At 38.2% G+C, this 24,860-nt stretch overlaps 2 protein-coding genes across 6 annotated transcripts in view; one reads left to right on the top strand and one right to left on the bottom strand.

Moving 5' to 3' along the window:
• The window catches only part of LOC129778241 (protein sickie), a 475,861-nt gene that overhangs the window by 336,894 nt on the left and 114,107 nt on the right, over positions 1-24,860 (bottom strand). Inside the window, exon 1 of one of the 5 annotated variants that reach the window (XM_055785020.1) lies at positions 8,668-9,184. The exons of the other annotated variants lie outside the window; for them this stretch is intronic. Within the exon in view, the coding sequence (XP_055640995.1) occupies positions 8,668-8,736 (69 nt within the window). The 5' untranslated portion in view covers positions 8,737-9,184. Of the gene's footprint in view, positions 1-8,667; positions 9,185-24,860 lie in introns of those variants that run through there. 5 annotated transcript variants of the gene reach the window in all.
• Positions 16,070-17,274, top strand: LOC129778245 (mantle protein-like). The gene is made up of 2 exons (XM_055785023.1): positions 16,070-16,161; positions 16,223-17,274. Exons 1-2 carry the CDS (start codon positions 16,156-16,158, stop codon positions 17,249-17,251), a joined length of 1,035 nt encoding a protein of 344 aa, XP_055640998.1. The 5' UTR covers positions 16,070-16,155; the 3' UTR covers positions 17,252-17,274.

Here is a 24,860-nt window from a genome sequence, read left to right as displayed (position 1 = left end):
TGTTCTGTTTGTCATTTTCATTACCATGAGTTCTAAATGCCACAGAAAGCGATTTCTGATAGATACTTCATTGAAAAAAGCCAAGTCCAGTCGTAGTTCATCAAAAAAAAAAACCACAATACATTGAACAACATAAATATTTTTTGTAACTCTTTATGGTTGATGTTAGGGTTTAATCGGTTTTATCTTCACTCTCTTTATTTTAGAGACTTTCACCCGTAGGCTGGTTTGTCTTTTTTGATGGGTCAATCAGGGCTCGGCATAGTCATATTCAACTTAGGATAGTCAGCTGACTATGGGAACATTCCCCTTCGTATTCAGTTGGAAATGATTTTTGGCTTCTTCACGCAGTTTCTCCGCCAAAACGACTAAACAGTCAGTCGGGCGTTTAGTCGTTTTCCCCCTCTACGACTCGACTATCTCATTTCATTCTTCCCCATCAAATTGTCTTCATTACATTTTGAAGTGACTCCCTCCAAAACGAATTCGTTCCTCTCTCTCGTGTACCACGTATGCATGTATCGACGTTTGAGGTCATCGTGGTTTGACATATACTACAGGTAAGCTAGATTGTTTTGTATCGTAGACGAAAATTACTCACACGTATAAATAGCGTGCAATGCATGCTATTTACTTATGCTAACGCGAGGACCTTTATAGCATACCTAAACTGTATAAATTCGTTGGTTTGATTTCACGGTGGATAGACAATAAACCGTACATTAATGATGTAACTACTTTTTTGCACCAGAAATCAAGTTTTCGTTTCCCTTTATTTGGACGTAAAAATAAGATTGTGTACGCGGGTATGAAATTAGTGTCAGTGGGAAATGGAAGTGTGGATTGAAGTCAGTTGAATGGAGAGGCAGATTTGTATTCATTAGTCGCGTCAGAATTAATATAGACTAGAATAATTCATCAGTCATCCTCGCTCTCAACGCTAGTCAATTCATTTTCTAGTCAATTCACTTTCTGTTAACGGCGACTGTCGAGTTAGTAGGGAAGGTCCTAAGGGGAGCATCCTAAGTGTCGGAGATACCGGGTTCCTTAACATGTAGTGTTAACATTTGATATCTGTTCTCGTTGTCCTTGTCCGTGCCAGGCCCATTGTTGCCGGTTCCGCTCTCGTTTCTTTTGAAGTATCTCGCGTCGATGCATGTTTCCTTCCATTCTTAGACTGCATTTTTATTCGGTTGGTTCTGAATTATGTCTGGTTATACATGTTTATGTCTCTTAAGACGTTCGTCTTCTTATCACCCAGATATGGGCGATACTTCCCTTTTTCAAATTAAATTGGATTTTGAAAGGGAATAGGCACCTAAATAAAAATATATAGAATAATCATAAAATCAAAACCATTAAAATATAATTTGTATTTTTTTTACTTTTTATTAATTTACATTTCGGATGGTTTGTACTGCTGTTTCATAAAAAACCCATATTATATGATATTGACATGAGTTATTGTTGTCAGTTCGTGTTCAAATTAGAAAAAAATATCGCTAAATCATGTTGTATTTAATAATTTATCCGCAAGTTGGTCCCTGCAAGAAACACAGCCGGTTCGCGTTGGGCGGCGAATGTGTTAAGTAAACTATCACCGCCGCAATTGTAGATGCGTCGCTACTAAAGGCTTCCATGATGCTTTTAGGGATCCCATACAGTGCTCTTGGCCCTACAAACTGGGAACACTGGCATATGACGTGTTCTACTGACTGGTGGAAACGACATAGCTTGCACTGGGTTCGGAAGTCACCCCTGCTTTTGTCCATGTTGTAGGCGAATTCCGAATATCTTAGTCTGGATATTACTTCCTGATCACGGTGCTCCAAGAAATCTTCTGATATTACGTAAGCGGAATTCTCGGGTTCCATCGCGCCGCCTTTTGTACCATTCTTGGCCCCATATATTGGTTACACTCATTTTTTAGTGTCATCTGCAGTTTGTAAGGAGCGGCACTTGACAGCCCGATACTGCAATATAATTCGTTATTTCGTTCCCCGGGATCCCGGGATGGCCTGGTATTCATTTGCGGAATAATGTTTGAAATCTATAGAAATAAAATTGATTAGGTGTCTGTTCCGCACGATTCAACTCAAGAACGGCGCAACGGATTTGAACAGTCAGTATCAGAATTGAAGTGTCTCAGTCTGTGTCAGGTTTATATGCTAAGAAAATTAGGAAAACCATTCGAAAAGTTGGAAATTCATTTTTTGGCAAGTTTTGTATATCTATATAAATAAAAATGATTTGGTGTCCGTTCCTCACGATTTAACTCAAGAACGGAGCAACGGATTTGAACAATCAGTATCAGAATCGAAGTGTCTCAGTCTGCGTAAAGTGTATTTGTCAAAAAAGAAATTATATACTGCGAATATAGATCGAGTACAGAGAAATAATTCTCGGGGAACGTGAGTGTTCGAAATTATATAAATCAGAAAAGCAATTGTGGGCGGGACGAAGTTTGCTGGGTCAGCTAGTGAAACATAAAAATTAAAAAATTACTCAATGAGACTCGTGCCAGGGTATTTCTGCAACACATCTTTTTCTTGTGCCTTGACGATCTAGACTACTGATATTTCTGAAATTTCCAGTAAAAGTTACCATCAGGTGACATCGCCGATTGGCATTACCATACTCCATAGCAGAGCTGAACCAAGCCCTGGCCGATAGCACGATAGCAAAGGAAACTCCGCCGGTCCAGAAAATATCGGAAACCCTACGCTAATACACCTCCGTTTCTCTTTTCAGCAAAATGAACATTGTCTTGTTGGTTTCACAAATATGAATAATTGCCTGATACTGAGGGGATAATCCAGAAAGTAAATATTTTAGAAATTCCAGAGCCCATAAAAGATTCCGCACGCATCAACTCGTAAAGTTCGGTAATGTTAGTGTAAGATCCCGTATGATCCTTTTCGATGCAAATCAACGAAATAATGTGGTTTTTCAACAATTAATGTGGTCTCTTTGAAAAAATTATATATTCTCTATCCCGTTCCGTGATCAAACACTCCGTATTGTCCCCAATTCGACCTATCGCCATTGACACAATCGAATCCACAATACTTTATTGACAATTTGATCCAGTCTATGCCTTGATAAAGCAAGTCATTCGCAACGAAGTATTGAAAACCAGTAAAGTATAATTGATTCTTGATGATTAAAGTGTGGTGAAAACTACTTCGTATTTGATCACTTCTGCTCTATGTGTAGTATCTGGACGAATAGTATCCCATGCAGCTTGAATCGCCTTCATTAATGGTCTTCTGTTCGAACCCCGCTTCGGTTGAACTTTTCGTCCAGTTTCATACCAGAGATGTTCAATGGGGTTCAAATCGAAACCTCAAGGAAGATGATTCTGTAAATTTAGTTTTTTTCTCAGCCAAAACGTCGGTAATAAGCTTCAATTTATATGCTTAGGATCATAGTAGTACAAAAAGACTTGATGAGTTGATTTTGTTGTAGATCCACAAAAGGCAGGTTTAATTACTTCATTGCGTACTCCAAACGATTGGATCTTTTTTGTTCACTTATGAATCGCCTATTGGCGATCTAACGTACAAATCTACACCCAGGCAGCGCTGCGGTGAAAGTGATGATGGTTTCAAATTTTGTGTTTATATGAGTTTATAGAAGGTTTGTAGTTTTTCCCATAAATTAGAATGTTATAACCATAAAAGATTATCTTATTGCGATGGATTTGGAAGAAATTTAATTCTCCGCAATTTCATATATAACATTTTTTCGTCTCAGCTTTTCCAGTGTGAAAAGTATATATACAGTGGGGAAAAATTCTATAAGCGCACCTGGATTTTCTGAAAATTCTAGATATATAGTAGATAAAACCATTCCTTTTTTCATAGAGATTTCTTAATGACTAAATGTGTACTAACTTTGTTGTTTAAGTAATCATTGGTGCAAACATATTTTTTTACTAAAACATTTTTAAAATTATGGTGCGAAATTCTCATAAGCGCAACTGGCATTTTAAATATTTTCCCACCAATATGTAAATATCTTGGCCATTTTTCAACACATCCTGGTAAGGTTGTAACGTGAGAACGAGTTAACCACAATCAGCTAAGCAGTGAAGTAGCGCAATTGAATTTGAAGCACGATGCCGAAAGGAAAGTTCTTGAACGAAACTGAGGCGGAGATTAATAACCGAATTGAAGGATATTGGTTTAAGCAACCGGGAGATAGCAAAGAGGATCGATAGAGGAGAAACAGTGGTCCGGAATTTTTTCAAGAAGGGCCCAAAATATGGCATCAGAAGGAAGAATAAAGGTAACTGCAAAATTTCAAACCGCGACCGGAACCGCATCATTCAGCTTGGGGAGACTGGAAAATTTAATGTTTCGGAAATAAAGCAAGAACTGGACCCTATCCCATATCCAAACGACGTGTTTCCCAAATTTTGCGAGGATCTGGACATCTGGTTTACACGAAGAAGGCAAAGAAACCAAACCTCACCCCAAGGCACATTAAAGCAAGATTGGATTTCGCTAAACAACACATGGATTGGAAGGCAGAGTGGGATGAAGTGATCTTTTCCGACGAGAAAAAGTTCAATCTTGATGGTCCCGACTGCTGCGCGTATTATTTGCATGATCTACGAAAAAATCTCGAAGTGAAGTTGAGCAGGAATTTTGGTGGTGGAAGTCTCATGGTGTGGGCTGCGTTTTCAAGAAAAGGGAAGACTCCTATCGCCACTATTTCGACAAGGATGAACTCCGACAACTATGTAGAGCTACTGGACAGTGTTTTGGTGCCATTTACAGAAGACATTATGGACGACAAATTCATCTTCCAGCAGGATAATGCTGCCATTCACGTAAGCAAGAAATCATTGTCATGGTTTACCGAAAGAAACATTCAGGTTATGGACTGGCCAGCTTGTAGCCCGGATCTCAATCCCATCGAGAATCTCTGGGGAATCCTGGCAAGGCGAGTCTACAGTGGTGGACGGCAATTTGCAATTTGCAATTGAGTTGGAGAGATGTGTAAGGGATGAGTGGAATAAAATTCTACATGAAATGTTGGATAATCTGATTGAGTCAATGCCAAACCGTGTCTATGAAACTATTCTGAAAAATGGTAAACCAACCAAATATTGAATGCTGTCATTTTCATGTATAAATCGTTCTTTGAGAATAAAGTCTGATGTGCGCTTATAAGAATTTCTACCTTGAAAACACGTTTTTCTCATTCTGAATAACTGTTGAGAATAGGATTGGGACTTTTCTTGGCAAGATAAACTTGATGTTCGAAGGTCATTTAAATCCCATGAAAATATTTTGGAAATATATATATCTAGTTAATCTTACAGCCAGAATGTACATGTGCGCTTATAGGAATTTCTCGCACTGTATATATAGGCTATCAAAAAAAAAAAAAAAAGAAATTCGAAGGCACCAACAGAAGCATGTTGAAAAATGCATGGTTCCTACATGTGAGAACTACTTTGGAAAACACGGAAGCAGGGTTGTCACATATACAGAATTTTCTATCCGCCAAAATTAAGATAAGAATCTGTATATACGGAATTACAGATTTTCAACAAAAATACATAATTTAAAGGTTTTTTCAAAATTCTATTTTAAATATTAAATTTAATACAATGCATACATAGATACCTTAGTTTATAGAAAAAAAAACTGAACGCAACGCAACGAGATGGATTTCGCTGGAGGCAGTTATTAAGCGAAATCTTGAGCAATTTGAAGAGCTTAAACTAACTATTTATAATGAGAGAAGACTGTTATTGTTGATCATGTTGAGTAACTTATGTTTGGAGAGCTACGTACAACGATTCGCTGATGCTGACCTTAATGTGAAAGATTTTGAAGATTCTCTGAAGAAGCCTGATAATGTTCACGTTAGTATTGATGCAGAAGAAGCTGGAAAAGTATTGGAAGCAGCTATTTTGTATCCATTGCTAAGGTCGTTTTCTGATAACATTCATAAGCATATGTTGAGCAAATATTTTTGCTTCACAGTGCCAACAAAACAAAGTCTGGAAAAAGGTTGGCTCCCACAATTATGGATTATATTTGCAAAGCGAAGAACTATGTATCGTCTCAAGGGGGATTGTCAAGGATAAAGTTGACGGAAAACTTGAAGGCAAAGTTCAACAAAACCATGTCAAAACATCATACAATTCAGAGGCGAAAAACTTTTCTATAACTTATCTTGTTGCATTGACATGACTTTAACAACCCATAAATAATAAAAAAAAGTCATATGTCATGCAAATAACTATCGAACAATTGAAAAATCCCAATCCCTATCCTAACGGAAATACCCACTTCTGATTGGTCGAATAGACGACACATGCGGCGGGTCAATAACAGAGACATCAAAACTAAGCTGCCTGGGGGAAATCGGTATTGCAAATTCATGGATGTAGGGGAAGCTTTTGTTCCTACCGAAATGTGTTCCCTAACAGAGACATCAAAACCAAGCTACCTGGGGGAAATCGGCATTGCAAATATATGCAAGTCGGGGGCATTTTTATATTGCAAGTAAGTTGAGTGATACGATTAATTCTAGCAAATAAAATTTAAATTTGGAACTTTAATGATAGTTGCTTCGTGAAATTTCATATCAATGATCGATCGTGTATTGTGAAAAATTTAGCACAAGTGTAAGTGTAAAATTATATATGGTAGCAGTTGTGTTGAAAATCACTTGATATATGAAACGATTTATTGAAATTTTCATAAATAAAAACCAAGGTGTATTCGCGCTCGAGAACGGGTCGTTTGGTTTAAGCTGTTTTGTTGTGTTCATTTTCATCCAAGGAAAGTTTATACGGCGAAAAAAATTAGAAAAGTGAAGAAATATTAGAAAAAGTGATTTCCCGTATGCTCTACATATAGTAATAGGTACTATTAGTCCAATTAAAATTCGCATTGGGTTGAATAAACACTCAGAAAGTAAAAGTTATAAAAGACAATTACGTTTTCCATTTCAAATATGTTTTCTCTATATTAAAGTAACATGTTTTTACTGATGAGAAAAATTGATAATTGTGTTCGGTATCGATAATTATCTTATATTACATTCGAGAGTTTTTTTTTCTTTATTTCATCCATACATAACAAAGGAGGAATCTCATCTAGGATCACAGAGTGCGGTTTTCATCATATCTCGTTTCATTCCGGTATCTTTTATCTGATACGCACCATCCAACGACTGTTTACCATCCTTCTGTCATCATCACTCGGTAAACACTGGTGGAGTGAACAAACAATACCCAACAACCAAACAAAACGACCCTTTTTAACGATGTAATTCTGCGAACATATCAACATATCAACAGATAGCCTAACGGAATCCTACGTCAACTATGCGGTCGTGTCTCGCACACAACCCTCCTGTGACTTTTTTTCCCTTAACTTCCCGATACAGATTTTTGGCTGAAAATACAGATATACAGATTTTTGGAGAAAATTTTACAGAATCAAATGTGACAACCCTGTCCGGATGTAAAATATACGTGATTTCTTTCATCATCATTTTCTTAGTTCAAAAACAAAATCCAGATGTATCACAGATCGTTTAATCTTTGCGTTAGATCGCCAAATATATAATCAGTAAAACTATTCAAACAATATAATCAGACATCCACCAACTGACTCTTGTTTTAAATGTTCTCTCTCTATTTACTTATCGTATATGGACAGCTTATGGTTGTGTATTGTTGGTTGAAAATGTTTTGTCCATAATGGCAATGAGCCTGTCAAAACAAACGTATTTAATCAAATATCAAGAAAATATTTCTGTTAGAAAACTATAAAAAATAATGTGTTAAAAAGGAGCCCCACCGAACGGTACATCGGCTCGGTTTAATCTCGTCACATCAAATCGCGTCGCGTCGTTCGCCGCTTGGTTCAGAAACAACAACCTCAATGAAAAGGAAAAGCGCTTTTTAATAAACACCGCCGAAACTTCGGCGGAGTCTGCAAATCTCTCGCTCTCTCTCCATCTCCTTCACGTCCCCTCCCTGTTTCCCCTCTCGTTTCCTAATTGGAAACGCCGGGTGATGAGCTGATTAAAATCTAACTTCACGCTCCATCATTTATAATGAAGTATGCTTTGGCGTCTTCAGCGCAAAGACGCTCGTCGTCGGGAGGCGGTCGGACGGAGGCGTCGAATGGCGTGCGATGAACTGGAAACGAAGGCGAGGAGAAAAGTGTGAATATGTTGAGAAGATAAAAAATAATCTTCTTAAAAAGCGGGAAATTCTCTTCGCCTGGCAATGAGATGCATCCCCAAGAAAGACGACGACGCACTCGTGTAATGAGGTGCCTTTCACGGGCGCGTGGTTCCCACCTTTCATATGTGCCACAGAAGTGGCTTCTTATTCTTCCTGCCACTAAGAGTGAAAAATTGCTCCAGAGAAGGAAACCGCCGTGGAAATGGAAACGTTCACCGCGTGATCGTGTGTACTTGTTAGCTTCATTTTCCGTGGTCTTTAGGGTGTCTCCAGAAGCGTCGTCGTCATCGCTTCTGAAGGGGAAACTGTCGTTTTTCATTCGGCGTCTTTTATTAGACGGAACGGACGGGCTGCGTTTCGTCGCTCAAAAACCGAAACCCCGAAACGAGCGATACCATTCTGCTAGAATTGTTTAGATGTGATGGATAAATTGATAGGATTACCTGTGATAGATTTTTCGTCGAGGAAATATCGTCGTTCGATCCCTGGCCGCTGACACACCGTCCCAGCATTTTCCGGCTGATCTTTTTGCTTCAGGCACTACGCAAATCAACAGCACACCTCTCGCCGGCGAATCTCATCGGGAATCAATTTCAGCAAGCGGAAATTGAACCGAGAGCCATCCAGATTGCTCTTGTGTTTCTGTGTTTCAGTAAAAAAATCCTAACGCGGAACTGCAGCACTTCACACGCATTTGACACTCGAGAGTCGGCGCAAAAATCAGAGTGATTTTCGTTAATAGCATCACTGCCAACACACTACTCGTATATTACACACTATGTGCTCTTGTTTTTTTTTTGTTAACCCCAATTGATGATTGACATCCCGACGGTGGAAGGTAAATTGCAGCGCTGCTAAACGGTAATGGTTCTGCTGATTGTTTTCGCGTGACAATTCGTAGTTTTGCTGCGGTTGGTTTTCCGATTGTTCCGACTGTCAAACACCGCGATCCTAGCCTACATATATATATCCAGCATAATTGCACGACTGCGGTCTATTCAATGCGGTTTTCGCTGCCTTCCCGGCAGACGACTAAAGCGGTGATTTCGTGGCTGACAAGAGTGTAATTCAAAAATGTGCCGTTTTTTCTAGTACTAGTCATGAAATGGATGGACAGACCATAAAGTGATATATGTATCAGATGCAAATAATGTGAAATTTAAGTGATTCTTTCCGTGACAACATCGGGTTCTACGGGGACATAACTATGTAGCTGTGAAAACGACGATTTGTCGGTTTTGAGTGACATGTGCAACTTGAGCCTCAAGAATTCAAATCATATTTCTCTGGACAGAATAAGAAAAAAAAAGACTTTAATACAGAACAAAATAGTAACAGAAGGCAGAAGAAAGCAAGAAGGATGAATAAAGAGAAACATTGCCATGAATGAAATTGATCAAAGGAACTGAACTGATTATGAACATTTTCAAAGAACAATCATTTAAATATCTTGAATATCAAATGAACGAAAGTGAAAAAATAAAATCTTTTCATATAACACCTACAGATTCTTTTCGTCTATGGTTCTCGTCGAATCACTTATAAATTTGCAAGAAAACTGATCTATTTCTGAACAACATTTTCGTGTCCATTTTTAAGCATTGGGAAGAAACATGTTCTCAACATATCAGAACGATATTAATTGGTCCTAAACATATTAATTCACACCTGGCTGATTCTTTACGAGTTGAAAATATAATCAGATAGTTACAACCACTATGAAAACAAGTGAGAAAAATCAATTTTACAAAAAAGTGTCATGAAAGACAATTTGTTTTCTCAGCCAGATAACCATTTTTTTTATGTAACGGTTGAACCGTACTGGACGCGACATGTTTAATTTAAAACAAACCTTTTGAAGGTTTTATAGGAATCGGTACACGGGTTCCGGAGTATCCAGAGGGTTCCACGGTTGCCCGAAACAAGTTCAGGGGCCACAAATTTCAGAACTCATAACTACACAAATCCGCCATTCGCGGTATTCATGCTTTTCGAAACTAGTTTATTTATGATAAACTAGCTGATCCGACAAACTTCGACTCGCCCGAAATTGATTTATTGATATATTTCTCACTATTATTGTAGAACATATGGGATTTCAGTTTTCCGAATTTTCCCATTTTCCCAGAGTTTTACGGAAATTTTCAATTATCATGTTTGGTTGAAATATTTTGTTCACTTGTATGTTACCCCCTCTTCCAGAGGAGGGAGCGGTCTCAAAAAAAAAAATATATTAAAGGGTGTGTCACATCAAATTGCATCACGGAAAAAACGCTGTCGAAATTTAATTTTTAGGAATTATATCTTCAGCTTTCGCTTATAATCAGATAAGAGTGTATAGATCACGTTGGCCATGCTTCACTGTCAATTTTTCGTAAATTTGGAAAAATGTCGTCGAACGAAAAAGAGCGTCGTGAATTAATCCTGCGCACTCATTTCGAGAATCCGGAGTTGTCACATCGGGACATCGGTAAGATGCTGGGAATCGTCCAATCCACGGTCAGCAGAGTACTAAAACGATACTTCGAGAACCTAACCAACGACCGGAAGGTGAAGAACGGCAAAAATGGATGCTCCGTCAGTGAAAAAGATCACAAGCGCGTAGTTAAGCAGTTTAGACGTGATCCGAGAAGTTCGGTCCGGGATGTCGCCAATAAGCTGAATTTGTCAAGTTCATTCGACCAGCGGACCAAGCAGCGGGAGGGCCTGCGTACATACAAGGTTCAGAAGGCTCCTAACCGCGACGAAAGGCAAAACATGGTGGGGAAGACGCGAGCCCGGAAGCTGTACACCGAAATGCTGACGAAGCTGCATTGCCTGGTAATGGACGACGAAACCTACGTCAAAGCGGACTTTCGTCAGCTGCCGGGCCTGTTGTTCTTCTCCGCAGAGGACAAATTCAGCGTTCTGGAGGAGATTCGCAAGCAGAAACTATCCAAGTTTGCCAAAAAGTACATGGTGTGGCAAGCGATCTGCTCTTGCGGAAAGCGGAGCGCCCCCTTCGTGATGACCGGCACAGTAAACGGGCAGGTTTACCTTAAGGAGTGCCTACAGAAGCGCTTACTACCACTATTGAAGCAGCACGAGGGCCCGACCATCTTCTGGCCGGATCTCGCTTCGTGCCACTATTCAAAGGACGTGTTGGAGTGGTACGAAGCCAACGAAGCCAAAGGAAATCAACCCGCCCAACGCGACGGAGCTTCGCCCAATAGAGAAATATTGGGCGATTATGAAGCAGGCCCTCCGGAAGAACCCAAAAGTTGTCAAATCGGAGGCTGACTTCAAGAGAAAATGGATTCCTGTTCAAAAAAAACTACAACCTGACGTTGTACAGAACCTTATGGACGGGGTAAAGAGGAAGGTGCGAGCATACGGGCTTGGGCTCGAAGTATGAATAAAAAGAAAATGCCAAAAGTTGTTTAATAGTTATTATTTTACTGTCTAAAATTTCCAAAAGGATCGGTCTACTGGGCGAATTTCTACAGCGTTTTTTCCGTGATGCAATTTGATGTGACACACCCTTTAAAAGAAATATGTTGGATAAGAATTTGTTTCCGGTCTATCGGTTAAATTGAAAAAATCAGAACTTAAAAATGAGAAAAACGCCTCTCTGATTGTTAGTTATGTTATTTACCTTCGCTTTCAATAAAAAATACAAAAAATGTAGCTCCCTTGATCTCGAAACCATGTAAACTATAAGAAACAAATACAAACGATTCAGTATTTCAAGTTTAAAAATTTATGAATTTTAGAAAAAAGGCTTTTTTGTAAAAAAGGGGAGAAAATATATTTCGGACCATATTAAAATGAAAATGGTCACCATAAATAAAAAATAAAAAACAGCGGGTCTAATATTTTGCGATAAGGAACAAAACTACCATTTTTCAAAAAAAAAAACTGAGAACCGCCGGATCAGGTTTCCGAGGGGTGTGACCACTTTATGACCAGAACCGATTCCTAAAATGAAAATCGAATCGAACTTTATTGTTTGTCAAAACTAGTTCCTGGATGACCTTTTGAAGGGTCTTTTCGGCCACATGAGTATAACCCGGATGGTCTCCTGATGAAATGCTGATAAAATTTAAAATCGAGATATGAGAAAGGCACGATTATACCTTCAGGTAGATTAAAGCAGATTTTGATTCGTTTAAGGATAATCATTTAAATGACCGTAGGTGAAGATATCAGTGAATTCTTGTACAATGATTGGCAAAAAAGTACCCACTCATTTTTTTTTCATTTCTTTCATCTTATTCGGTTAAAATAAATGGTAGAGACATCGTAATCATTTTTAAAATCCAATTTATTATGTTCTTTTTGACTTTCATTCATGTTGCACTGAGAAACGTAGAAAGTTTTTGTATTCCAGAAAAAAAAGTGTCCAGATCAGAAAAGGTTCAAATAAGCTTAACTGAAGACAAAAAAGAACATTGAAATGAGTGATATGACCTCCTTTATCCTTCAAAACCTCCTATAAGCGCTTCGGTTTTCGCTCTCCACAAGGCAATAACGAAAACAATAGGTCAGTGATTGCGACAAAATGTTTTTTGTCGACATTTCAACATTCGACGAACTGAATCGAAATCAGATGCTAAAATTGTTCAACATCTGTATATTGTAAACTTTGAAGAGTGTACATTGGGTACCTTTGGATTGGCAGCCACCCAATACCGAATATTCGCGTGAAGAGGAATTGTCTGAAGCATTTCTTCACAATGGCTTTCTCGACTGACATGATCAAGTTCATTTGAATCCTGAAATCCATTAAATTATGCTTCATGTGGCAGTCTCGCGTGTTAACCACGTTCGAATTACTTCAAGCATAGGGGACCGATTCTGAGCGAGGAATGTCAAAATGTCGACTGAATCCTGTTTGTTTCGTAATCACGGATCGATTGCTAAAAATTTGCGAATGACAAAGCCCCGATGTTCAACCGATAGTAATTGAAAATGGGATCACAAGATAAACACAGCTTCATGGCACCGGTCCTCCAGCCTGCGTCAAGAATGCGGTCTTGTACACAAGTCCCTTTATTTTTTTGAGAACACTTTACACCTCACTAATCAAAAATACTTCTTCCTTTTCATGATGAAAGATTCTAATAAAATCATCCAAATTAACAGTAATTTTAATTACAGATACAGTATCTCTTCAAACAAGGATAATAATTTTTTGAAAGATCACTTATCAATTTGAACCAGGACAGCAATATTTTTTTTCTTTATGCTCAAAATACGGTACAAATAAATAAAAAGGCGGGACAATCTAAAATAGTTGAAAAACCGGTACTGTCCGAATCAAAACGGGATCAACCACCGATTCGAACGTCTTCAGCTTCTTAAGATTTTTTTTATCCAACCGCTGCCTTGCTGATGCCGTACTTCTCGGCAACCGCTCGGTGCGATTCGTCGTTTTCGACATCTCGAACGACCAATTGTTGGATGGACAAACGAATCGTTTTTTAAATAACTGCATTCTCCATTTTTCTCGACTTTACCAAGTACGAACACGTGAACAAATGCTCCAGAGCCAAGCCAGTTGTTTGTTAACGTCAAAATACTCAAAATATATACAATCGAGGAGTCTCACTATATAAACTCATCAATGATATATCGAGTTTCACTGTGGGTACTGTGGGTACAAGCAAAACTTTTACTTTTCTCTGTTCAACATGAATGTAACTCAAAAAGAACGTAATCAATATGATTTCAAGAATGACTGCGATGTGTTAACTGTTTATTCTAACCAGAAAAATTAAAGAAAGGAAAAAAAAATGAGGGGGCTTTTTATTTCGTCAATCACTGTATATTTTTGTGCATGAGGCAATCCACCAATCAACACGAAACCATTTTGATTTCATATTTTTAATTCAGCTGAAACTATGCCAACTTGTTCGGCACTAGGTACGATGCCATTTTACGGTATTATTTTTTTTAAATACGATCACGACTAATTTTTGAAAAGGGCTTATGCAAAAATGGTATCATTCCAGAAAATGAACCATAACGCCAAGCGGGATATTTGATCGTCATGGTGTCTTGGGCTATGTTAGTTTTGCGGTTTAGGAAAAAAGTATACACTGAAAAAATTTTTTTGCTAAAAAAATGGAAATAAAGTTTGAAAATAGAATATTTTAATAACCGCATTTCAAAAACATCAATTTTATGACACAATGAAGTTCATATTGTCTCCGATTACTGTTTTTTCATTTTATCTTGGACAAATGAAAAATATTTTTATTTAAATAATATTTAATGACATTTTTAAATTTGCATGTTTTTTTTACCAAAATTCTAACGCGAAAACTATTAGAACTATAAAAAATGTATTCTTTTTTTAAACCAGACTCAATTTTTTTTAATTCTCAAAAAAAATATATGAACAGTCCTTATAATTTCCAATAAGTAAACGGAAGATGGGCACTTTCACAGAGAAAAAGTACTATTTCCCTGTAAAATTAAATTAATTCCTTATACTCAATTAAACTTTTCTTTAATTTTAATTTTATTTAAACGTTCAACTCGGAACTTCCTTAATGATTTCAACCATCCAATTCATTGTTTACTCTGATCCCTATCTATTTGTTCAGTCTGGAACATTTTCGGACCAATTTCCAGCATCGATCCGCCAGAGATGTTTGTTTTCTTTCTGCCTTTCTTTCTCCGTCTTGTTTACTGTCTCCAGCGTTTCGGTTCTGTGTGTTTGTTTATCCGCTGCATCTTTTATATCCCTGCGTCTTATTCCAGCGACGGCCAAAACGGCAGAATTTCGGTTCAAACGCGTCTGTGTTGCTATTTATGTTTGCCTCGTAACAAAACTAATTCCTATTTAGACAACTGAATTATTCAGGGCTTCGAGTATGAACCGTATTGTTTTCCCCCCTAAAGACGATGGCTAAGACTGCAGCAGAAGGTAATAATATTCGATACAGTTCGTGGGGAGGGGAGCCGTAGAAGAATCTTGGAATGGCTCCCGAAAGTGCGGGCGGTAATTGAAAGCAGTAATTAAAATCAGCTCGCCTCTATCAAATCAAATTTATTTCCCCATCCCCCATCCCATCGGAGCCTTATCCGCTATCCATGCTGGAGCAGCAATCTTTGGGCTAAGTGAAAGCGCGCCGAGGAGCATTAATTTATAAATAACTCAATTAAAAGAAAACCTCTATATCCTTATCTAAATTTGTTCGAATTTGGCTAAGCATGCTCACGCCACCCGCTCGCAGATGGTGGAGAAATTGCTCCGAAATTGTTCACACCCTTGCCAGGACGGTCCGGGATTCGAGAGAGACCGTCATTAACTCCGGTTGACCTATTTTTTCCCGATCCCTCCATTTCTTTTCCTCTCCCCCCGGCAAAAGGAAGTAATTTCGGGCGATATTTTTTGTTTGCTTTGACGTCGTGGCGCGTTGAAACATTTTTAGTAACACTTTTGATGGGTCCCGTTGGAACCTTGTAGAATACTGAGTGGTAGACTGTGTCACGCCCACGTTTTTACCATATCCCGGGACGGTGATGAGCTTCTTGATTGGAAACTTCAGCAGGAGCGTTTGTTGACACTTGAACCTTTGCCCTTGCGCTTCCGCTGTTGCCGGGAGCGAAGCTCGAGGGGTGGAGTGTTTAAAATAGGCTGAAACTGTGATGCAGCCGATTGATAAAAAGCATACCGAATCGGGGCGAATGATGTTTGTTTTCGTTCGTCAAATTTTCACCGTCATATTAAGTCATTTAGAAACAGTGGAAAAAGCGAAGGATGAAAACAGTTCCTTACGAAACAGCTCCAATTTACTCGACTGTAAAAAGTTTGGATGAAGCGACGAATAAAAGCGGTCTGCAATCAGTCCAAGAGCATCATTCGATTGTGGTCAGCTCGCCGCGGAGAAGTGCAGTCCGAAAATCACTGGAGCGCAGTTTAATTAACGGTTGCGTCAAACATGAAGGTAATTTGATTCGTCGCGTTATTGTACAATTGTGTGTTTTAACAAAGTATCTCCTTCACAGGCGTTCGTGGTGTTGTCGATGGCATTGGCCATTGCGTCCTGTGCGGCAGTCGATGAATCGGCCAAGAAGGAGAAGCGTGGTCTCTGGGAATTAGGACATGAACATAGCGCATTCGAAAACGATCACTTCGGCCATCACGAAGTCAAACATTTGCACACGACCATCACCAAGAAGGTTCCGGTACCCTATCCAGTCGAAGTGGAGAAACATGTTGCTGTACCTGTGGAAGTTGTGAAGAAGGTTCCAGTTCATATTCCATATCCAGTCGAGAAGAAAGTATACATCGAAAAGAAAGTTCCAGTTCACGTTGACCGACCTGTTCCATACCCAGTGCATGTTGAGAAGAAGGTTCCAGTCCACGTTCCGTATCCAGTCGAAGTGAAGGTTCCATATCCAGTGGAGAAGAAAATCTTCGTCGAGAAGAAGGTTCCTGTTCACATTGACCGACCAGTTCCATATCCAGTACATGTTGAAAAGAAGGTTCCCGTACATGTCCCATACCCAGTCGAAGTGAAGGTTCCATATCCCGTAGAAAAGAAGGTCATCGTCGAGAAGAAGGTTCCAGTCCATGTCGACCGACCAGTTCCATATCCGGTTGAAGTGAAAGTTCCAGTATATGTCGAGAAGAAGGTTCACGTAGATCGCCCCGTCCCATACCCAGTGGAAAAGAAGGTTTACGTCGAAAAGAAGGTTCCAGTACATGTCCCATACCCAGTAGAAGTTGTCAAAAAGGTACCAGTCCATATCGATCGCCCAGTTCCATATCCGGTCGAGGTCGAGAAGAAAGTCCCAGTTCACGTTGATCGGCCAGTTCCATACCCGGTAGAGGTTGAGAAAAAGGTGCCTGTTCATGTGCCCTATCCAGTTGAGGTCGAGAAGAAGGTCCCAGTCCACATTGACCGCCCAGTGCCGTACCCGGTCGTTCAGAAGGAATACGTCGAAGTGCCAAAACCGTACGCAGTTCATGTTGAGAAGCCCGTTCCAGTGTATGTCGAGAAACAACACCACGAGCACGATAAGCATTGGTAAGGGTGGGTTGTAGAGTCGTTAGTTGTTGAGTAGGATGTTGTAATAAATGTTAATGTGATGATGATGTTATGATTAAATTGCAAAATGTTTTCTTACAAAAAGATGACATTGACTTTACTAAAATAATGATTTGCAATGGTTTAATACGAGCAATCACAATTCAAAAGGATCTCCATGACACACGCAGTTTTGCTATTAACAGCGTCATCTTGAGCTCTAGATTCCATGTCACGTAGGCATGTGAAGATAAATTATACATGATTCGTTGCGATCAACCGCTTTGGGAACGATCTGTGTTGGTCAGTGAAGATATAGCGCTGAGAGCTTACTGCAACGATGGGATTGATTGGTGATTTAATCAGTGTACATTGCATCAAACTGCGATTTTGATGAACAAGCAATAAATGATGTACACAGGACAAGATTCATTATAGTTGACCGCCTAGGTGAGAAACCGTGTCAGTTAAGTTTGACAACATTCATCAGGAACAATGCGGGCTCATGAGCTGATTTGACGTATGGGCATGTTTCATCCAGACGGGTCTTAGGGGCTGTCCACATACCACGTGGACAGAAAAAGCATGATTTTAGACACCCCCCTCATCCTCCGTGGACAATGGTGAACATTCCTTATACCCCTCCTTCTGTTGTCCACGTGGACATTCCTTCGGTTTTGAGGAAAAAATCAAGAAATTCTATTTTTTTTTCACTTAAATTTCATTTCAAGTTTGTTTCTATTTTCTATTCCATATTTTTATTGATAAAAAATATAGCCTTATCAATGGTAAAATTGTCCTGGCTCATTGTTTTCTTCCGTATTCCATTTACGTTATCTCCATATCCATTTTAAAATATCGATTGTGAATTTATTTTCGAGTATTTTTATTAAAGCTGGCTGGCTGTTTGAGTTTTCAAAAAATCAGACAATGAAATCAAGCACTTTGTTTGAGAACAGAATTTTCTCGTCTAAACATTAATGACTTTCGCTTTTTCGGTAGTGCCTGATGGTTATAATGAATCTAGTAAAAAGAAAACATCTGCAGTATCATCGTGATCAATGATTCCGTTGACCTACAACCCTTAATTGTTAAATCATGCTAAATATTGTCCTGAAAAATTCGTGCCGATTCTAAGGTAGAAAACAAAACCATATTTTTGTAGACATACATCTATTCGATCATAGATGCACCGTTTTTTCCTGTATATTTCAGCATCCTTCATGCAACTTGAGAATTCCATCCTCTCAGAACTTAGGCTATGCCGTAAGTTGAAGTTCTTTTAACAGTTAATAATCTGAGGATGCACCATCTGGTGAGTATGGCGGCTGGAGATTTAGAAGTGCCCTAGAAGCGTTCTGGATCGTTGATTTTAATACGTACAGCTGCTAGCAGTACTTGTTGGAATTCATCGAAACTAGTTGCTTGGTAGAAGCTCATGATACATATTTTCTTCCAGTCCTACCAGACCCAGCCATAACTTTCTTCAAGCGAAAACCTGTTTGGGGGTTCCATTGACTTGCTAAGATTTTTTTTAACTCAAGAATGTTCAGTGAATGATTTGCCCTTCACAATTCGCTACAAATATGTATTTTCGTCGTGTTTATGAAACGAATCGCAGATTGAGATAAGTCCCCTCAAGTGTTTTTCGGTAAAATAAACCCTTATTCCGGAATCCGGTCGGATTTGAAATTAGCACAATGTTGCGTTCTTTAAGAGGGTATTCTAGTCTAGAAATTTGAAAAAAAAAACATTTTTTTCTTAGAATATACCATAGAAGAGACTTTTCGAAAATTTCATTATTTACCAAGTTATAGCCATTTTAGTGATGCGATATCTTATCTAGTACGGCCATAACAATTAACTTCAAACGCATTTTTAAAACTGGCTTACACGATATCTCAAGTTCTACTTATCCGAACTATGTTTATATTAATATAATCTGTATGCATCTCTCTATCGCATGAACTTTAAAACTACAAAAAAATCATAATTCCGTGACTTAACTATTTAAAAAAAAATCAAGAAACTTGGAAAAAATGTTTTAACCAGCATTTTTTTTCTTCAAATTTCCGCCATTTTGTCAAAAAAACACGTTTTCGACTTGTCCGAGGTTCATGCGATAGTGGCATCTTTACTGATTCAGAATCTGTTCGATTTGTTTGTTTCAGATAACCAGAAAAGCTGGAATCGTGTACGCCGTGGCACAACTTTTTTTTGAACCCCCTCACTTGATCAGCTTCTAATTATGGATATATTTTTTTCCGTTAAATTTTTGTTTTATTGTTGAATGATAGATAAACTAATAGAGATAGAATGGATGGTTAAAATATTCTTTGTTTTACTTTTTCGGAGCTCGAAGAAACGTCCGAAATTCGTGTCTCTATCCCCCTTAATCTGATCGCGTCAAATCCTATCGGATTGTGCCAATGTTGCAACCTTGAAATGCAGAATGCAAAGTTTATTTCGTTCGGATTGTGATGTGTCAAATCCGATCGGGTTCCGTAATATGGATTAATATGTAGTTTATGCATTGTTGCGTTTTCTTGATGTTTCGTTTCTCATGAACGGTGATTTTCGACATCTGTAGCGAATCCACTAATTCATGTGCATCAAGGATTAATCTTTTCTTTGTATTAGTCAGCAGTAGCAGCATGAACATTCCAGACAACTCAAAAGAAGCGCATTACAAAAATGACCAGACATCAATTAAAAACAACATCATTGCAAGAAATAGATCTCCAGAGATACGGCCCGTACACTCGTGGAATCATTTGTTGTTCGTTTCAATGTTCAGAAATCCTTGAGAGTTCTCAAAAAAAAAAACCAAACAGTTTTTTCATCAAGAGCAAAAGCTGAATTCAACCCGCACTTAAGTGATTAAGTGATTTTTAATACTACAATAAATCCAACATTCTTTGTGTTATTGGGTGGCTTTATCCTGACGGATTTAGTGGCCCTCTATTACCGATTGGAATGAATTGATGGATCCTAGTTCATGTGCGTTACCCCCAGAATATCATATGAAAAAATATGGATGTTTGACCGAGCAGCACTCTCAGGCAGCTTTCCATTTTATTAATGAATACTGAGTAATCAGGGCGGGTGTGAAGTTCAAAAAATCGTGTAAATACAAAACAGATCTCATTCAATTTTGACTATTAATTTGAATGTTTTACTTGACAAAATTACTTAACGTATCCACGTGGACATTATCAAAACCCCCTCCCCCCTCAACGTGGACAAGCGTGGACATTTTCGCAACCCCTACCCCCCCTGAAGTTGTCCACGTGGTATGTGGACAGCCCCTTATCATGCTGTTCTTTGAGATCTGCTTTGATCCCTATCAATTGAAGTAGTGATCAAGACTCAATTGACACAAGACGATTCATCGTGATATTTTGGTTTGTTTTCAGAGCGTAACAGAGGAACGGCAATTTTGACAAGAGTGATTATCTTGTTTCATTCTTTTTTACCCTTCTCGCATTACTCAGAGATTATAAGGGGGGAACCCCTGTCTGGAAGGTCAGAAAAGAATGAATTTTCGTGATTATTTTTTCGGATGTTAGGAATAAAGTGAAGTGTTTGGGTATTTTGGTTATTGTTTATGTTATATTTGAAGATGTGTTTTCCATTTTTTGAGTGCACGAATAATGATTATTACGGTGTTGTCAGCTGGATGTGTAGATGCTGTTTGAAAATCGGTACCTTAATCGGTCCTGAAGCAACGGAATGTGGAATTCCAATGAAAATTTTGAAACTTCAGGACAATGCCCAAAGCGTTACATAGGAGTTTTTGAAAATTGGAAAAATTACCAAAATGGTGGCAATTTTTGTTGAAAATGAGTTATTTTTCATGAAAAATCCTTTACTTTTGTAATTTTTCGTTGATTTTTTTCGATTTAGTTTGAAGTTTAGTCGAACTGATTATTGCAACCATCATGGTACACAAAATCCAACACGATAACTTTAAAGAGCCTGGAGATGACAGATCCTTCTTGTAGATTTTTTTGTAGTCGAGAAAGATAAAAGATTCTTTCCACGCATTTGAATAAATTCCAGACAGGGATGAACGGCTGAACAATATGCTCGATGGTATCTCCTTCGGCATTATCATGCATTACAATTGTCGTCGGATCATACTTTGGATGTGTTTTAGATAGATCTGATCTGTGGAGCTTTGTTTAAACAGCGATTATTGTCGGCAACAGAATACTGTTTCTTCCAGAAATCGTTGTAGTACTTAGAAAGTTTCTTTCAATAATATCTTCTAATTGATCTTAACATTGGAATTGGGGTATTCGAAGCTTGTGCATCGCGATTCATTCGTGTGAAGATGTGTTCTCGAAGTTTGCACGGAATTACATGCAATTAGGTTTGAAGTGTGCACTCGCCTCGTGCAGATGGTAAACCTTCAAACAATTTAGGGGGTAAATCGTCTTCTAGAAACATGTTTGGACGTAGGACTATGTCTTTGATTTCTATATTGTAACGAAACGAAAAATTAAGGGATTTCAAATGAATATTACGCAAAATTTTTATTGTGATATATGTCATACTAGATACCATTAGATAGGAAATTTATATTTATTACAATACAAACAGTGAGAATAGTGAAACAAGTAAACAATTCAGCAAATAAAGTAGATATGTTTTTTTCGGCAAAGCTGTAAATGTTCAATTTAATGCATTTTTCAAACTCGTGTGTAATATTTATATACTTTCTGTTCATCAGGAAAAAAATCCGGGAGAAGCTGAGACATTGACATTTTTTGAATTGGATAAACAAAAATATTCTAATAAATTGCCCGAATCAAATTATTACATACGGCATTATCGGATGAGAATCATATTCTTACATACCATTTGCGACTTCTAAAGAAGAAGTACCTCTTCCCTAGTGATTAACAGAAAATAAATTCCATACAAATTAGAAATTGTCGTTTTTGTCTGATCTAACAATATCAATGCCAGATCATTAATTGCTGTGAAGCTGCCTACGCACTCTAAGATGATGGTTTCGTATCGTATTCAGCTGAATGAAATAAATGAAAGAAAAAAGGCAACCGATCGATATAATATTTTTATGTACGAGGGTTGTTCAAAAAATAAGTTTCAGTGCCTCTGAAATCGCGGAAAAATGAAGTTAGGACAAAAAATAAGGTGATTTTCGTAATCTACGTTTAATTTTCTTTTTTTCTAAATAATCGCCGTAACATTCGAGGCATTTTTCATAGCGTGGCACGAGTTTTTCTATTCCGAGCGCGAAGTGCGTAGCGTCCAACTTTTTGAAGTACGATGTAACTGCGTCACGAATTTCTTCAGTGTTATCGAATCGTTGACCACCGAACGCCTGTTTCATCACCGTACTATTGTGAAGTTTTGGACCGATTAAGTACCGCGATTAAGAACAGAACCATTCGATGTTTGTGCTAACGAAATTGTTCCTCGTTCGAAAGAGGAAATGGAGATCAATGTTAAGATGAGAAAAAGTTCGAAAAATATTGAAAAGCTTTGAGAGAAAATTCGTAAAAAAATAATTCCCATATGTTTCACAATGACATTGTTGTTAGTCCAATTGGATTTCGCGTTTGCGGAATTAAGCTTCGTGTTCCGTTAGTGTGAAGCGAAATTTATTCTCAGGTGGCAAATATGAATGAAAGTTTACATTTCTGCACCAAACATGTATTCCACATGTGTGAGAAACATGTTATATGCAAGTGGGTACATGAAAATTGTGTTCCGAATTTATTTTTGATGCCAAATGTCTCAAAATCTACTGTCATCTCGTCATTCGACTCTCTGGGACTTTTTTTTTTAAATACGATGCAAAACGTATGGTTTTGGGTGCCAATGAAAATGGTTATCTCGGTTTTTCATATGGAACTTCGTGCGAAATGTTGATTTACACATTTACAAAAAATAAATAGCCAATGCAAAATATTAGCCCAATCAGACTTCATTTACTAGTGTCGCAGACGTTAAAATTTGAGTTGTTTGAAAACCGAAAATTCACCCAAGGGGGAAAATTGGGTTTAAAAAAAAATTATGCCAAATGTCTTATAATTGAACGAAACGTCGATATTTACAGTTATCATCCTATGCTTCATGCAATTTTATGACATTTGGCATCAAAATGCATTTTAGCCAAACTTGGAATTGCACAGATTTTTATAGGAGGCGATCTGGCCTAGTGGTAACATCCATGCCTCTCACGCTCAAGGTCACGAGTTCAATTCTCACTCCCGACATTCTTCCAAAAATGGAAGTAAAAGTGACGAACCAGCCAAATGAGTTGAAAGTCACTATAATACAGAAAAAAAGATTTTGTTTTAAATTTGGCTTCAAACCATGCATATAACCACAAAATTTAACCCTGTTTTTAATCGGGATTTTAGTCCAGTTTAGTTAATGTACGATTTGGTTGCATAAACAATATTCAAATATGTTAACCATCGTTCGTTTTTCAAACAGAACGCATTTATTTACGTTCTTAAATGATAGATGGTGCTACGTCCGCTTCATCGAACTTTCATCCACCTCAATTCGTCTAAGGTACGGATTCTCAAAGTAGTCGATATCGACCCCGATGGTATCACTTCATTCTGGAAAAGGGGTATCTTGCCCAAAATAGTTTGAGTACTCCTGGTCTAAAGCGTCTGAAGCTTTTTAATGAGAACGATGTATTATGGAAATTCTTCAAATTATACATGCTTGGATTACAAAATCACAATCACAGCTGTTTTTGTCCCATTTGTTTATTTATGCAGCCTCATTGGCATTTTATCTTTAACAGAGCCGGTGTTGAATCGTGTATATGTTACATGTTTTATATGTTACAGTAGCCATTTAGACGTAAGAGTATTCCTTCTGTTCTTCCATTGTTCAGGTAGGTTCCCGGACAGCGGAGACAGTTGATATGATCAAGGTTGTGTTATTGATATCATAACAGCCCGATGTTTCTTGCAGAGCAGAGAAGTTGTATGAATTCATTCGACCGTGAATCGATCTCCATCGCTGATGAATGTTGCGTAGACGTAGTTATACTATAACAACAAAAAGATGGTCAAATGAGGGCTCTGAGTTTTGAACTCACGATCGATCGCTTAGTACGCGAACGCGCAACCAATGTGGCTACGAAGACCCCCACAATCACACTATTATCGTTAATCCAGATAAAACACCAGCTGGGTAGTACGCGTATAGATTCAATGCGCTAGCGTTGCTGGAATCATGGTAGACGACTTCGCAGTGACTCAATGATAAAACTCACATCGTTCATACGATTCTCTCCATGTCCATCTTCAATGGCACTAACAGTCCCAACGTTCTCCTTCTTAACATAGTATTACTTGCAGCATTTCTATTAGTACTTAGTTGAGGTTTCTTTGCCAAGTAATACGCCTGAAATATTTTCTGAGTGACAGGCTCTATAATATGTGTGATTATAGTGCATGTCAGAAGGTTTTCTGTCTGAGTCGGTTTAAAAGGAACTAGACGAATATTGCATAAACATTACGAGACCCCACCACAGGTACTTTATTCATTACGAACAACATTAAAAATTTCGAGTTAATATTTATGAACATATGGTTAGAGGAGACGGAACAAAT

This window comes from Toxorhynchites rutilus, chromosome 3, assembly GCF_029784135.1.
Source record: "Toxorhynchites rutilus septentrionalis strain SRP chromosome 3, ASM2978413v1, whole genome shotgun sequence".
Taxonomy (NCBI): domain Eukaryota; kingdom Metazoa; phylum Arthropoda; class Insecta; order Diptera; family Culicidae; genus Toxorhynchites; species Toxorhynchites rutilus.
The sequence above is the reverse complement of the archived record's forward strand: the minus strand, read 5'-3'. Positions and strand labels throughout refer to the sequence as shown.